The sequence below is a fragment of the Sinohyriopsis cumingii genome, chromosome 2, assembly GCF_028554795.1.
Source record: "Sinohyriopsis cumingii isolate HCF-2022 chromosome 2, ASM2855479v2, whole genome shotgun sequence".
Lineage (NCBI taxonomy): Eukaryota > Metazoa > Mollusca > Bivalvia > Unionida > Unionidae > Sinohyriopsis > Sinohyriopsis cumingii.
The window spans coordinates 93211448-93229255 of record NC_142962.1 but is presented as its reverse complement, the minus strand read 5'-3'; the positions used below and the strand labels follow the sequence as shown (position 1 = coordinate 93229255).

Below are 17808 nucleotides of genomic sequence, written 5' to 3'. Positions count from 1 at the left end.
GAGCATTTATATTCTTTGTAATTCTTCCATTTGTTCCTTTCGTATTCGTCCGTTTGTTCTTTCATTAATTCATTAATTCGGTTCACTTACTCTGTCATATTGGTCTTACGTATGTTTCTTCGTTTGTTTGAATATTTATTGATAATAATTTAAACTTAAAGGATGACATGAAATCGCTAGCTGAATTAGATCATTAAAAGCGGTCCAAGTTAAAACAATTACAACTCAATACTTAAAATGATACTTTCTTGTGTTTTTGGGAAATATCTTGCTAGTGAATTATGGAATACTCAACTGCTTTGTTTGATACCAATGTGCCATAAATACCCTCCTCTCCAAAATAAACAGCCTTTATCCTGACCATTCATGTCTTATTTGTCGCTGAGAACGCGATATTGACCCTTGAACATTTTAATCCTTCTTTAAACAAGTTCTATTTTATTTTAAAATGATTGGTTGTTTTCAAGTTCATGATGGGACCTTGTCTTTAAAATATAAACAATATTTTTTATTTTTTTTTTTATTTCTTAGGGTAAAAATGATTGGTTTCGTCAAGGTCACACTGGGTAAACGTGATCTGTAACAAGTATTTGCTTCCACAAACCTCCCGAAGATGATCGCGTGACCCTAGTTTACGTTTCAGATAACCGATGTTTTGGGGAATTAATCTCAGTAGAAGCTGGGCTGTTAAACTGTTGGTAGTATGTTGCGTTGTTTGGATTTATTTCAAATTACTTGGTTTGGAGTTATTTCAAATTACTTAGATTCATTAGGATTGATTCCATTATTTTTCTGGAAAATACGTGTGCTCGTGTAATATTGTGGAACAAGTACAGTTTTTTTAAAATAAAAATTTATTCTGCTATCAGGAACCTGAGTGATAATTCTTATTTCTACAAGGAACTGTAGACTTCAGCACTACATATTGTAGTGCTTCCATCGTCTTCCATCTTGGATTCTTCGTCGAGATTCGAACGTGAAATCAGTAGAACATTTTTTTTATTAGGACTACTAAAATTTTATTCTCGGATTACTTTTGGATTATTTTTGGATTTGATTCTATAAAACCGTAAGTACATATTTTTTTCATTTTTACAGAATTTCTCCAGGGAAATAAATTATTGTATTTTTCAAAGCTTGTTGTTTTCACTCTTTCTTGTGTTACTGTTTATTCGAGCCTAAACAAGTGACATAAGACTGGCTTTGACACTCCATGATTCCACTATTTTGAAGAATCTTAAGACATCATTAGTAGTTAACTGAAGAGTTTTCAAATGCGCAAACACTGCAAATAAGTTTTCTGTAACCATCTAGTGTTCACACATCACGATACTCTAATAATTTCACACTTCAGTGTTTTTTCTTGTTTCAAACTTGTATGATTCATCAGCAAGCCCTACCGAGCCAAATATTTGTACTTCACGCCACGCAATACGAAACACGGATCAATCCCCTGATACAAGGAATAATTCCTATCACAATTACCAAGCTAAAACCTAAAATATCAAGATAATTAACTATATTAAGAAATAAGGGAGGGTCAATATGACGAAACCAATCCATGTTATCATAAAAAGTCTCGTGAGTACTATACACTATGACTTGAGGTACGCTATATTACCATTATAGGTTTACAGTTGTATTTTTGTCTGTTGGTACGTACCAGAGCACATTTTTACTGTACTTGAGTATTTTCCTTTAGCAAGGAATTACAGAAACTCCCGAGTAATCTTGTTACGAATTGAATGATATTAATAGCACGTTTTAATTTTTCATGATAAAATAATTCAAATAATTACTTTTTATATAAATTTTATTTGTTACAAAATAATTTGGAAGATTATAAATATAACTATATTTTTGATCCTTCATACGTTCGATACGTGTTACATATGCCAACGGGGTGGCCAATTGAAATATTGTGAAAAGATATTTGGCATAAGCCCAATTTGCGGACCCATTTCAGTTTTTAACAAATGTCATTATTTTATGTCATGATTTTAATTTATTAGCTGGCGTATTTTAATGTGTTCATTGGAATACGCACAAAATTTCTCAAGTCCCTCGAAATTTTTTGTTTGCTTGCTGAGAAAGTGTGTTTTATGTTTACTGGCCCTCTCTGATCAATATCTTGTCCATATATTTCAAACATATTATATCAATAGTGTAGCTAGTAAAGTGTAGGCTTCATTGTCAAACCTTCCTATTTTATCAACACGCTCTTTAATGTTTGAACAAAGTCGTTTTCTGCGTGTCGGCCATAGCTTTAGGTTAATCATCCCATTTTAGATACAGTTTTAAGATTACAACTTATTCAGCAATTAACATGTACATCGCAAATTCATTTGCTGTAAGGTACTCAACATTTAATTTTCTGGGAGGGTACGCATATCTTTTAAGCTCAGATATTTTATTTTCTTTTATTTCCAGATAATTATTTTTCACAGATAATATAATGGATATAATATGGTGCTATTTTTCTATAAGTCAGCGCAATATATTATTCCAGCCACTGACAGACGGAAATTTAAAACAGTGTCAGAGCAAGGATTTACGCAATAATCTAATTGAAGTGTCACTGCAGTGGTCAAAACTATTCTATACAGGGATGCTAAATGTAGAATATTTTCGGCGCCGTCATGAATATCGAAGGGGAAAACTGATGTTTAGATACATCTACCATGGGAAAATGTAATGCAATATTCCAAATTATAAATTTCTGCGCTGACCTCAAATATATTAAAACTTGACTATTGAAAGAAATCTGTTATCATGTTTTGAAAGTGGAGTATTGATTGTAAGTTTTGTTGGATTGTACACAATATATCTGTATGAAACTTAATATCGACACACTTATACTATACAAGAAGATGAAAATAAATTATTCGTACAGTTTTATATGTGTACATGTCCCTAGTAATTAGGAAAATATGTTGGTTTTTTAAAGTCTAATACACCTTGATATTGTTATCTTGCCATTGTATATAGTTTGACTTGTGTATTTGTGAAGTCGGTCTAATGACCAAATATTACAGAACTTCATATTGATATGCTTCTTGAATGTAAGAGCCGTCTACACCCATTTCAGCAACATGAAAGTCAAATGGTTAATTAATCAGCATATAAAGATCATATATCTTAAGTATAAGATTTAAAAATTGCTTAAAGTTCATTTATGAATTAATGTTACAGAATTTTGTTTTCAAAGAAAATGCACATGGACAAAAACTAACTCTACTAGTCAAACTTCTCCGCCAGAAATAGGAAGTATTCCTATGCATTTGGTCAAGAAATTTTTCATCGCCTGAATCGCAAAGGGATCTAAATGTTCCTTCTCATGCCCAATTTGTACTCCATAATTTTTGTTTACATTTGATGTTACATAAGTCTAGAAATCCTTCTTGACATGTTTGGATTCTCCACTGAAGTGAGCTTTTGAGATTAGTAAGTCTTCTATCGGTATTTATTCCTCGTTTGTGTACCGTGTTCACCAGTATACGGCAGTACCGTCAGTTTTTACTGATACGCTGAATATAGTTTGCATTTTACATGGAGGCTTATGGGTAATCGATTGGCTTTGTATGATGTGTATGTGTCAATAATTTTCCAATCATATGAGATATAACACAGAAAATCTAAAATTATCGGAATATATTATAGGTGTACTCTCAGTTAGCACGCATTACCACATTTTGGACATGAACTTAAAGACGTCATATTTCAATACCAGCTTATATCAAGAGAAGAAATCAAATTAGCTTATTTTGTGGACATTGTGATTTGTACATGAAAAAGTATCACCTACGTTACAAGTATTGTAAAAAGGTACGAGGCACCGAACAGGTTTGTGATTTGTACTTCAAAGTTCCTACACATTTACCAAGCCAATGAAAAAATCTTTTCATTTGCCAGACTTTAACCAACTCTCTCTCTCTCTCTCTCTCTCTCTCTCTTTATCTAGACATGAGCTGCAGTATCGTAATGGTTAGCATGATGCCGAATTCATGTCCGAAAGGATGATTGTTTGAATACTACCATTGGATCTGCCTGGGTTGGCTATCTATCTATCTATATATTTATCTATCTCTCTATTTTCAGTAAAGTATATCCCTTTCGAAACTCATTTAAAAACAACTCCGTGTCACTCATGTTCGACTCGATTGTAGTATTATGAACATTTGTGTTTAATTATTACTTTTATTACTTAATGCGCTAAAAAAGTAGATTTGTCATTGATTAGCTTTCTTAATATCTCTTCTAACACTGTGTATCCGAAATATCTATTTTCATTTTCAAATAACGATACGGATCTATTTTCCATCTTAATATACTTTCAGAATGGATTGTTTGAAGACAGTAATTTTGTTGATTGCATGTTCCTGGTACCTTGCGTCAAAGAGATGTATCTGTGGTAAAATCGGACAATTTAATGGAGGTTCCTTAAGTTTTATGGTCATAGAAGGAACAAATGGTCCTGAGGTTGTTCTCTCTCTCTCTCTCTCTCTCTCTCTCTCTCTCAGCGTCAAAGCAAACTTTATAGAACTCACGATACGTCGTGTGTTATTTGTTAAAATTATGTCATAATCACTAAAAATCTATTTTTTATTACTGTCAATTTGTATCCATTCTTTTCGTGAATAATAATCTCTGTAAGCTTGTGCTTCTATTAATTTTTCTAGAAGAATCGTATATGCTGGCTAGCTAATAAATAAATAAATATATAAATAAATAAATAAATAAATAAATAAATAAATAATCTTTAGTTGTAATGAATTAGCACAGAGCACAGAAGAGGTTATAATTGATCGAACCTCTATTCTTGATTTTTTTGTTCTGTTCTGGGTATATAAACTCAGCTACGTTTGAGTGAAGCAGGTATTAGGAAACTAATATTTGTCTATCTAGCCGACTTGTGAGGTGTTTTTTCCAATTGAAGATTCGGCTGGATTTGATCAGCGGATGGGTTTTGGGTCTGGGACCATGTGGTCTCAACTGCTCCAGGGCGTCCATAAATTCTGACACCAACGAAACCCGAAAGGAAATTGCTCAAATACAGAACGACGCCTACTACTTTGGAAAATGGACGGTGCAGTACAAATTGAATGGTGGCAGGACTGTCTATACTAATGACACACTGATAAATGATAAAATTTACAACAACATGGTCCAAAAGGTCATCGATGTGAGTGAGAAGGGTAACTGGGAACAAGACTGGATGTTTGTGCGTATTCCAATGATTTCGGGAGCTACGTATATGGATATCATGTAAGACATCAAACTGTGTAGAGCCATAAGTGAAGAAAAGAATAGAAGATAAAGAAAAGATAATCAAATTTAAAAATAAACAATCAGCATAGTTCACTATTTCGATTCCTCTACAATTAGGTAGTATGTTGTGGCAGATTATACTCTTTCAGAGGGTAAATAACTCGTCTCTCCAAAAACTTGTAGCAATTAACTGTTAATCGTTTACCTCACATGCAGGTCTAACATTTATTGTCCAAATATATAACCACGAGCAAATAGTTTCTTGGAATTGTGTGGGCACAAAAGTGGATATGTCAAAGAATCAGGAGCCATAACTCCGCATAAATGATGATGATATAAACACTAAATATCATATTGATGCAGAGTGTCATCAGCATAAATTTGTTCACCGCTCCGGTGGCCAAAGTGGCCTAAGAAGTTTCAGCGTCCGCCTAGGATGCGGGAGGTGTCGGGTTCCGACACCGAACGAATCATACCAATAACTTATAAAAATGGTACTAGCAGTTGCTTCCCTTGGCACTCAGCATTGAGAGGATATATATATATATATATATATATATATATATATATATATATATATATATATATATACATACATACATACATACATACATACATATCATGTAGGATACATGTTTTGTATTATCTCCACAGGAGGATTGTTTTCTTATCGTTCCAAATAAATCGTTTGAAAGTATCTTCTTATCCATACCACTTGCTGCAACCCTTAGAGAATGTCATGAAGTCACAATGCTGTTTTGTTTATAATGGCTGCAAGATCAACTCAATTTCAACTCTAGGCATCACTATTTTGATGCTGAAGAAACTTTTTTATTTCTTCACCAGTCAGATATTTATTATGCGAAATCCAAACTAAGACACTCTTTCAAGACAAAATCGTATTTTTGCTTTCTTTTGATATATGCGTGTAAGATATAAACTTTGTGAATACAAACCGACCTCATAATGCATTCAACCATTCTGAGATCCTCCAATGTTTTCATATCATTCATGCGTTTTACGTCAGCATTATGAAAGTGCCGAACACAGTAGATACTCTTGATTTTCAACGTTTGAACTGAAATGTTCCTTTTGAACTTCATTTACTCGTATATTTGAAGTTAATATCAAAGAATAAAGAGTGAAATTTTTCGTGGCCAATTACTGAAAACTTGAGTACTATTGCATTAAATAAACTTAATTCACTAGACGAACTATTGAAAAAGTATTAATTAGCACACATACCGCTTTTATATGAACATTGCTTGGCCACTTCATTAATTGTGAAAAATAAATAAATATGTTCGAGTCCATGAAACGACGTAGTCCATGCGAATCATCTTGATACAGTGCATGCCAAGTATGATGATATCACAAAATAGTTGAAGTGTTTCACACAACATAAATATATGTAAAATATATACTGAAATATTGCTAGTTTAAAAATATCAATGACGAGGACTTGAATACTTGATTTACCAATTCCTTAGCAGGAAAACAATTTAAAGCTTTTTATTTTGTCTCAGATCTGTAATAAACAACTGAGATTTCAGAAGTTAACCAGTTTTTATCAACTTTAAAATGGTTAATTTAGTGTTGAAATGTTTTAAAACAATCATGTGGCCATCTGCCATTTTTTCTTTAAATAAACAGGCCACCCCATTCATATCCTCTACAATTTAATAGAAAACATAGGCCCATTATTTGGGGTGGGTGGGTGTTTGTTCACCACAATTATTGAATGGATACTGCCCATTTTCATAACTTTTAAGGCCATACGCCCATCACTATTTCATAAATGTTTGATAACCACTAACTTCACGTTTTTGTCTTATAAGGTTTTGCGGACCACTGACTCAGCTTTGTTCATAAATGTTTCAATAACTCTGATGACCACTTGGCTGACATTTTTTCAAAAGTTTTAAAGATCACTGATCAAGTATTTTTACATAAATTTTTGAAGACCACTGACCTAGTACAGCTTTTTGTAAACCTAGTTCTGAATGGAGCGAGCTCTCTTTTATAAATGGATGAAGAATTATCTCCAAGCGGTTTGATTTTGTTTTTGCTTGTTCTTGTTGCTATAACATCTATTTTGTATTAATTGCATGGTTAATAGTGTTTACTGGAAGGTAATAACACTTCTCTTATGCACGAATTTCCATTGCTTATAATTTCAAAATGTACCTATTAAATCATTAAAACATTATGCAATCTTGCGTGTATCTGTTGTGCATTTATGTATGTATTTATTCAGTTTTGAAGGCACGTCATGGAGAAATCTGTCATTGCAAGGTGGAACAAAAGACTGGCATTTGCAAATAAAAGTCTTACCAGACCGGCGTAGCGATACAGGAAAACCTAACAACAGCCCCCAGGTGTTTGGCAGACCTTTATACAGGTACGGATAATGCAATGGCAATTGAAAGAGACATTATTTTGTTTTCGAATGCATTATACATTAAATACATATTCACCTAGGTATTTTATATTTGTTTAATCATTATTTTAGATTAATTGAAGTATTTTGTAGGTGCTTGGTTTCTGCCAACAATAAGGATCAAAATAAGATTTTCTAAGTGAGAGGTATGGAGGTCAGATTAAGACAAGATTATATTCATCTTAGATCTCATTATTTACACAAAGTACGCATATTATTTTATGTCGTTTATTTCCGGCTATTCTGCTTGTCTCAATATTTAAAAAGGGTGTGATGAAACCCTTAATGTACTTATAGCCTTTCTGTGGCTGGCATGAACAATTATTTTAAGATAAGGAGTGGTTCCAAACATATCTTTCATATCTTCTATTTACATAGGGTTTGAACTAATTATAATTAAACAAAGCATTTTCCCCCAACATTTACCATTAAACTTAGGAGCAGTCTCTTTAATGAAAACATTAAGTTACCCATCCTACAAATGCAGCGACGTTTTTTAAATATCGAGATCCATTTTTGGTAATAAATTGCGTCAATGCTTCAGACTTTTCATCTGTAGATTTTTGGTGTACGATTCCAATAGTACTACTGTTAAAGTGTTCTTCCAATTCTCCCAGTGTCACATTGTATATCAGCAAGGAACGAGATTGTACAACCTGGATTACATTTGTCTTGTAACTTTGTGAATTTCATATAATTTCGAGGTGTAATATAGGTTTCTAACGAGAAGGCAAATTTACTCTTATTTTAAAAATCTGTAAAACTGTTTAATCTGAAGTTGTTAATAATTCTCAGAAGTCAAAACACGAACAACTGAAGTTTCTCCATTTGCTTTTAAACTTGTGTACTGACTCTCATCTGCACTGTCACCTAATCATTTAATTACAATGCTTACATTGGTGCTCTTACGTAAGTCTAGTAGGTGATTTCTAAAACTGTTACTATTCTGGCCATGATTAGCACGTGGAATTGGAAGATCAGTAGTATTTACATAGTCTAGCATTATGAATGCAGAGTCATTTTCTAAGTAATTTGCCTTTAGACCGGTCTACTATTAAGACCACCCGCTACTATAATGGTTACCATTATCGTGTGATGACTGACTTCTATCTTTAGCTAACAAAATAAATCGAGATTAAGAAGATTATTTACTGGTGATTGTTCAGGTGGAATATAAACAAAATAAATATAAACATTATCTTCGATACCAAATTTACCATTTTCTAGCCTTAGCCAGGTAATGCAATCAAAATATACAGCTTTTACCAGACTTTTCTTTACATATAATACAATACCTACAATGCGCGTTTTGCCTTTTTCTTAACGAATTTTCTGGGGAAATGATAAAATTGGTAACAACTAAGACCTGTGTGAGCATTTTGTTTAGTCCATGTTTCTAACAACCATATAAGGTCTAATTTCAAAAGAATTAATTGAACTGATTTATTTCTTTTTCTTAACAGATCCTTTTTTCTCTTCGCTCGCCTATTCTTAATAACCGGTTCTCTATGATCATCCTCTTCAGCGTATTAATGACCCCGATTATGTGATGTATTCACGTCATATCCTATGTTTTAACAGTCTTTCGCTGATAAAACTGTTAACTTTTAAGAATAACTACCACTTCAAAAACCGAAACTGATCGAGAACCATCGAACAAACTGTATACAAAATTTGCCCTACTTTTCCTTCGCCTGCGGAATAAACGTTTGGATATAATTGTAACACACTTAACAGCTTTTCCAGTATGGCTTGGTATATGAAGGATTATTGTTTAAAGCAGAAGAAGCTAGACCAAGAATACATTGAAATTTGCCAGTAAAACATGTAAGCCAGTAAAAAATTATATTTCAAAAGTTACCTCCAGTGTAAACTCACACAAGTTTCAAGGTCAAATCCAACGGAATGTTTACAAAGTTTAAATAGTTGAATTAACTTAGATCATTGTAATCATTACATTACAAAGGACTAATTTTACAAATTTTCAAAAACTCTAAATAAACGTGACGATTACTAATTTAACCTTAAAACAAGAGCATAATGAAAGAGGCGGCAAGAAGACCATTTCAAAATTGTTAAGAAACAAATCAGAATGTTTAGATCACATGTTAAATGAGCATGCAATACGCACACGATATTTATTGATAACTATTACTCTTCTCTTTGTTCAATTTGATATTGGAATAATGCCTGAACAAGACTTACATATTGAATAATGTTGATGCGCAAAAGAAAGAGCGATTTCATATCTCTAGATAATTATCGAGTTGCTACGTTCTGGAGCTGTTTAGGAAAACAGTTTGCTTTGAATTCTAAATTAATATAATATGAAAGTGAATGTATAACCACAAGGCATCCGCGAAAATTACTCAACTCAACAGACGATAATGTTTACATTTTGCATATTCCGATTCACTTTCTTCTTTTTCACATGCTGTTGACATTTTGTGGAGGAATGGGCATTGTTATAAACTGATTTTATTCAAAATTTACATTAAATTTCCGAATATACTAGTGAATATGTACTGGCATATCAAGTGATCTGTGAAAACGAGACAGACTTTCAGACAAGGTTGGAACTTTTCCATATTGTATTTACTGTTATTTGTAAACCTCTTTTCTCAAGCAGAATAATGGAAATGTTTCCATGCATTTGAATGAGAAGCAGTGACAATATTTAATATTTAGGTTACATTGGTGTTATTAATGTATGCTGACGACCGATTACCAAAATGAATTAAACCATTTTTAACAATATTGCTTGCATAGAACAAATGTGGCAAAATCGGAAGCATACCTATTTAGTACAGTTAGATATAAAATATCGAAATAATTTGAGAATAATGGTCATTCTTTGGAAATTGCTGATTTCATATTCTTATCTTATAATTCTTTTTTCAGTTCTAATAGAAGTATTTGAAGAGTAAGAAAACTTCCATTTGAGAAAGCTTTGAGAAATTCGGAGTTTATTTCTTATTATAGATTTTCAGATGAAGTTTTTATCAGTCCTGAAATATGCATGTGAAACATGGTTTATTGAAAGCACAAAGTTATTGAAAACACTGTATTTTAAATTTTGCAAACGCATTTAGGCCATTCACCGAATAACACCACTTTTTATGATATTTTGAGAACTAGGGTAATACAAGGAATTGTCTCGATTTGAGGTACGTTATTCTCCTAATCAATAGTATATGTACTGCAAAAAATGAATAAATTTAATTAAAAGTATTTGGAGAAAAAATGACGCATATATGATTTACAAATAAGACAATTTCAGGTATAGTTATATACGGAAGTTGAAATACTATTACAGGACTGATTTATTCAAAGGATTAAGATATAAGATTTTATTCTGTTTGCAGGACAAATAATAATAATAATAATAATAATAATGAGGACTTTGTATAGCGCCTAATCTTTAGTAGCTCTAAGCGCTTTACAACATTAGACAACACCTATAACATAAAAAACATATATAATGATATGATTACAAAAACAAACACCATAAAGTTAGAAAAACATAATAATAAAAAAACATGCTGAAAATATTTAAGGTAGGAAACATTATTAGGTCTTTAAGTTTGTTCTTGCAGTCGAAATAATTGAGTTTTGAGAGCACTCTTGAATGGGATCACTATATGTCTTTGTGTCTACGTTCAGTGGGCAATTCAAGAATATTGAAGACTCCTTACCTGTAATCATATTTTACCCATTGACTCAAGACTCTGACAAACTATTGTTCGAAATGAACGCATATGTAATTTAGCCAACAGTTATCGGCCGAATTCAATATATTCAAATTTTCTTCTTCAGTTAAGATCATTTGAACAGAATAACTAGAAAATACACAGCTTGCCTTAATGCATTCGATTACAAAGAACTGTTTTCGTAAAAATGTTGAAAGGAACTGTATAACCATATTATTTTATAAATAATTGTCCTTTTTTGTATCGATTAGCAAACTTTACTTATCTGTGACGCACTGGAATTCATTCGGATTATTCTATACTTTGGACTTTGATAGAACTTTTAGGGCTTTGGGGATTTAATTCACAATAATGTAAGCTCATTTTAAATCTGTAGTATAGGGAAATACATTATTTATTGAATTTTACCAAACATTTAGGTTTTCTTTTCTGTTACTTACTTTACGACTTACTTTACGACCACAGTGTCTTAAAGTACAGCCTACTTAATGTACACCCTACTCAGTTCTCAGCAACTGGGCAGAGGTGACCAATTGAAACTGAAATTTCGTTTACATGGGCGTTCTGTGCACCCTGCAATTTGAGGCATACTGTTTTAAAACATTTACATTCAAGAGATTTGCTGGGCTCCGTCATTTTAACATAAGGTGTAATTATTTCTTAAATGGTTTTTTTTATCTCTGTTATATCCGAGCATAATTCATGAAAATATTATTTATTTTATGTAATTGCCACCTACTTTGTACACATAAAATTGTCTGGGAAGGTGAAATGTCATTAAATTAGACTAGTGGGTGTGTGTTGGCTGTAGGGAGTTGGTGAGAGGGTGGGTTGGTGAAACACGTATGTTGATGTTGCTTTTTTATTTAAAAAGTAAAGCCATTAAATTTAAATGCAAATTGATTTTTTTACATTTAACTGTATACAGTGTCCTGCAACTTTCTCAAACAAACACCTTTGTATTCATGATGTAACTATCTGTACGTATACTCTATATGTTATAATAAAAATATGTATAAAATGATACGTACAATCAATTCATTTTTAAGCATGTCGAAGCTCCACAGGTACGGTTTAGTGCATTTATAGTCGGAACAAAACAATATTCATTTGCATTTTGAGATAAGTCAGGGATTAGCTTAGAATTTCTCTTATTTTTATATTCAAGAGTTCTTTTAGGATATGAAAAACATATCCGAGTGGCGACCTTGGATCCAGACGGCGACTTTGTCAAATGTAAAATGTCCGAATTTGTTGAAGCCAAGGTGCTCTCTATCCACCAACTTCCAAATGTGACAGTTACAGACGTACGTGCAATTAAAAAATTTGCGGTTTTCAAGTTTTTATTATTATATTTTAGGTATAGACATTTCGTAGAATGTTTCCATTTGTTTATATGACCCCAATCCATTGAATGGAATACGAGGCTGGGCTAGGCGCTTGCATCATTGATAAACATGGCCGTACAGTGATGTAAATTGATGTATTCCGCTGTGTAATTGAAATGCTAGAATCGATAAAGGCTTGAGATTCCAACAGATATCATTTCTAAAGAAGAAGTCGTTACAAAAGTAATGGATTATTGCTATATATCACTAGTGGGACAGCACATCAAGTTAGGGAAAGAAATATTATTGTCAGCTTATTAAGGTGCTATTTCCTTTAAAGTTGTCAGTACAAACTTTGTTCGTGGTATTGTTTATATAATTATAAGCAGCCAGTCCTATAACAATCAGCCTGGTTTTTATTGCTAACACGCAACTTGTTTATATCTCATCATATCATGGCAAATTTTGTAAATTCACACCCCCATACACCTTTGAAAAAGTGTCTCTGTAAAAAAGATTATGGTAAATAGTGAAAGATTAAACTAATATATGTGAACATATTTTGATCAGTGTGTATCTTTTTGTAATGTCTGTTTATTGATCTAAAACATGAATGATCAGTCCATATTTTGTAACGCAGGATTGTATAATAACGGTTCCAGCCATCCGAGGCTTGGGATATTATAATGGTAGCTGGGGTGGCATCGCTGTAACAGTCCGTGACTACAGGGAGTCTATGGAGTCAGCAGCGGTTAGTCTACAGGTACACATTATTTTATGGCTAAATGTGTTGGTTAGCTCAAGTGTATAACGGACTTAAGTAGCAAATTTCTTACGGTAATGTCAGTTGTTTGCCGTTGATGTTCTGCTGTGTTATGTGTATATTCGCCAGACAATGTGAGACGCATCATAAATTCTTTTTCTTCATTTCAGATAAAAATGCATATACTTTACAAACGTAGAAACAAATTCAGTTCATATTGGGATTCATATTTGGTTACCATGCGTGATACATTTACATACCACCACTGCAAAAAGCGAATGATAAAATGGCGGATGAAATTCTTTGGTCATAATGATATCGATGATCATTTGAAAAATGTTCCTGAGTGAATAAGAAATTATAATATATTCGAATGAATTCTCAAGATTTTTCTCTTTGGAAATCACTAATTCATGAGCTGGCATAAAATAATTAATGCATACTTATATAGCAACAACAACAACGTCTGTTATTAATTAGTAAATGTTTCATTGTATGTACAGCACTTTTAATTTATTTTCCAGCGAAGTTAAAGTTTTCCTAAGCAGTTTTTTTTTTTAAAGCTTTCCTCAAGTTATTTCAAGTTAAAAAATCTGAAATAGTTATATAGGTTTTTTCAAGCTATTACCTGCTTTTTCTCTGGTTTGTGATATTGTATTTAAAAGTTATCAAGGTAGCACTTGATGCTGAAATTGATAATCTAAACCTGAAAGCAAAGATCCCATTAAAGTATCTAATTCCATTTGTTATGAAGTAGTTTTGTTTGAACTTATCCTCTAATTAGGTTAAAATGTCAGTTGGAAGATATGTACTCATCAAAGATGTTACATATTATTGGCTAAATATTTCACGGTTATATCCCTGCATGTTGCACTTACTATATTAAGTTGCAGGCTTTTATTATTCCATATTAATAGTGAGTTCTGATGAAAATGTATTGTCCAGTGTTTTCAAAGTTTCCTTTAAGTTATTTAAATATTATACAATGGAGGAAGATAGTGATTAGGTGTCTGATCAACAATAACCATTTCAGTCTCTATTATATAATTGATAATTGGACCATCATTAACTTTTAGCTTCGTTTTCGTGATACATGGATAATCTTTTTTAAATATCTTAAATCATGTTGCTTGGTATTAAAATCGTTCCAAATTAATTAAAATGTAATTATTTGATTGTTGCATTGAATACTTTATCACATGTCAATGGCTTTGATCCTTCCGATGTTATCCTCCACATTGCCCAGTTTGAATGAGTTTGTATAAATTTCGTATAATTTTCACAATTTTTTTGACTAAACCATCCCTATCACATTTTAAAATGTAAGTACCAAAACATGTTTAATGGCATGTATCCATTTTCTCTCTGGTATGTGGGTGGTCATGGGCCTCAGGTTCTATCGTTATGACAACTAGAGTTTGAATGTCAGTTATGCTCGTAGTCCTTTTTTTATAAGAAATATCTTGAATATTACTAAGCCCTTTTTTGTTTTATTGGTTACCAATGAGCACGATTCGTCTGATAAAAAATGTTGCAACTATTGAGCCTGATATTTCGAGTGACATATTTGACTGCTTATGGCCTAGGTGGGTCTGGGTTTTTGTTAGTATACCAACTAATTTGAAGTTCAGTTAACTAAGGGTTTTGTTGTTATGACAACTTTGTTGAAGCCCGCTGGTTTAGATTGCCATGATTTTTAGTCGAATAATAATTACCAAGATTCTAGAGTCGAGGTCAGTGGTTAGTGGATAAAGATCAAAGTATCATATGAGCCAGATGTAACCTTCATATATTTATAAGAAATAAAAGAAGAAAAAAGACCTGGGTCAGTTTCAACGCTGAATGATAGAGGTTAATGGTATAGATCAAAGGTTATAATGTTGAGGTCAATCGTGAAAGGACGGAGATCTTGCCCTATGATATGCTACTAATTCATATTTGCGTGTTTATATATAAATTTTGAAAATGTACCCGAGGAACATCGAAAAGAGTTTTCACATCCACTTTAACTATCAATTTTGAAGAAAAAAACATGTTATTATTATTATTATTATTATTATTATTATTCATTACAAATGATATCATGGCTTATTTCAAATCTTTGTTAGTTTCTAGTCCAATTTCTGGATGTTGTTAACGAACCCAGTTTGATATCCAAGACGCCCGAGGACGGCCATAGGTTCATCGTATATTATGGTACTACTTGGTACGTGCACGTGTTTGCGGTACCGATCTCACCGGCGTAAGTTACGTTGTTTAACTATATAAATAATGTCATGACGTTAGAAAACATTTAGATCATCTATTGAATAAACTGACTACGGTAAATTTTGAATATGTTTGGTAACTTGTGTTATATTTCGATCTTAGGTAGTATTGATTTATCCATTTTCTAGGCAAAGGAGAACATATATGAATACCCAGATTTAGATATATTTATGATGAAGTGTGTATGAGAGGATAACAAGGAATCGGAGTACACACTATTTGAGCAATTAGATTACCAAATTAATTTTTTTTTTAAATTTTAAGTTGAGGACAGCAAGGAGGAAAGTAATAATTTAAGCACAAAGAATAAAGCTGGAAAACGATTTGTTGATGCCGGCCACGCAAGTGACAATTGTATTGAAAATAATATTATGTTCATATGAACTAGCATGCATTGCGCTATTTACAAAATTACTTTAACATGGTATGTGGTAAACTTCTTAGTTAAAATTCAAGAACTGAATATAAATGTTTACACCATCAAATCAAAATACTTCACAAAGCCTACACGATTTGACCTAGTTTTGCTGTCATATGTCCAAATGAATGTAAAGAATGTATAATTTTATGTTGCTTCTCGTTTTTGATCAGAATATCCGTGATGACAATGAAATCTGCGACTGAGATTGTAATATTAAAATAATGACAAAGCTCTTTTATATTTGTAGCCTAATCGATCATTTTTCCTGTGTTGGACGGCAAGGTGAAAACCTGACATTTATTAATATGAAAGACACATTTGATCCGAACTACAAAAACATGAAGCAGGCGACCCTGACTTGGACACCCATTGAAAGCGAAATTGGTGAACATACAGTGTGTGTTAATGTAGAGGACTCAGTCGGGTAATTTTTTATTATAAAGATTCAATCTAAATTACAATAAAGTCTCTATAGAATGACTGAATTAATCTTTTCGAGAGGTCACTAGTTCCTGTAAATGGTGTTATATATGTATACACACACACACACACACACACACACTACCAGGAACAAAGCTCTAGTTCGAATGGTCTCAGGTGTTTTAGCTATGTGCATTCAAGGCAATCAGGTTTTATAGTACTTAAGTAAAGAAGAAAAACATCGGATTTTGCAATACAAACAATGTTGAATGTTTTAAAGTTATAAGAACCAAACATCATTCATGTATTATGTTTTGTTTTATTTGTTCAGCATTTCATTGAACTGTGAGGTAAATAAAGTAAAATAGATTCAACTGTATAATGATCTGGTCAATGTCTTTGTAATTTATAGAAGAAGAGACGAATACATTAACATAGTACACTGCGAATTTATAACTTTAACATCTACTAAAACGAGTGTGTGCAATTGGTTAGGACTAACAACGAAGTGATAAATGAAACAGATGAGTGGAAGAGAGATATGGTTTAGAACCACACATAATTCGTCTAACGCAGAGGTGGGCAAACGTTCCAGTGCAAGTGCCACATAACACAAATTTACACCTTGTCGCGGGCCGCATAGTTCATTAAGTAAAATAATTAATATTTGAAATAGCAAAAACAAAAGGTTTTTCTAAAAAACATCATAATTAATTTTCAGTTGTTAATATGTTGTTAATATTTGAAAACTTAAACTTAAACTTCAAAAGAAGCACATTTATTTGATAAACAGAGTAACATAGAGTCAGTGCGAATGATGTTCATAGGCCGCAGGAAAACCCTTGGCGGGCCGCATGCGGCCCGCGGGGGCCGTAGTTTGCCCACCCCTGGTCTAACGTCTTCAATTTGCAACCAGGCTTCCCTATTCTTTAGATGATAACCAAACAAAGCGCGTACTGTATGGTACGTGCTGGCAGTGTAACATAATGAATAATTCAAAGAGTAAGCCTCAGAAAGAGCAGAATAAAATGTAGACATTTCTTATTTCCCTTGTAGCATGGATTCTTCTGAACCGCGATGTTACAGTATAGCAGTTAAATGTGAGTACAGACATACATACATACATACATACATACATACAAGCATGCATACATATTATTTTCATCCATTGATATATGTGCAGACAAGGC

The 17808-nt window shown here is 32.6% G+C and overlaps 1 protein-coding gene across 8 annotated transcripts in view; it reads left to right on the top strand.

The window, feature by feature from the left end:
• Nucleotides 1-3508: 3508 nt before the first annotated feature.
• LOC149805378 (uncharacterized) overlaps nucleotides 3509-17808 on the top strand; it is a 145111-nt gene continuing 130811 nt past the window's right edge. For 6 of the 8 annotated variants that reach the window (XM_089949846.1, XM_089949845.1, XM_089949844.1 and 3 more), the window contains exons 1-9: nucleotides 3509-3588; nucleotides 4338-4479; nucleotides 4937-5265; nucleotides 7526-7669; nucleotides 12587-12725; nucleotides 13387-13509; nucleotides 15618-15751; nucleotides 16446-16622; nucleotides 17675-17718. In XM_089949846.1, the coding sequence (XP_089805972.1) occupies nucleotides 3560-3588; nucleotides 4338-4479; nucleotides 4937-5265; nucleotides 7526-7669; nucleotides 12587-12725; nucleotides 13387-13509; nucleotides 15618-15751; nucleotides 16446-16622; nucleotides 17675-17718 (1261 nt within the window). In that variant the 5' untranslated portion in view covers nucleotides 3509-3559. Of the gene's footprint in view, nucleotides 3589-3611; nucleotides 3844-4337; nucleotides 4480-4936; nucleotides 5266-7525; nucleotides 7670-12586; nucleotides 12726-13386; nucleotides 13510-15617; nucleotides 15752-16445; nucleotides 16623-17674; nucleotides 17719-17808 lie in introns of those variants that run through there. The other 2 variants (XM_089949841.1, XM_089949834.1) reach the window with 2 other exon arrangements.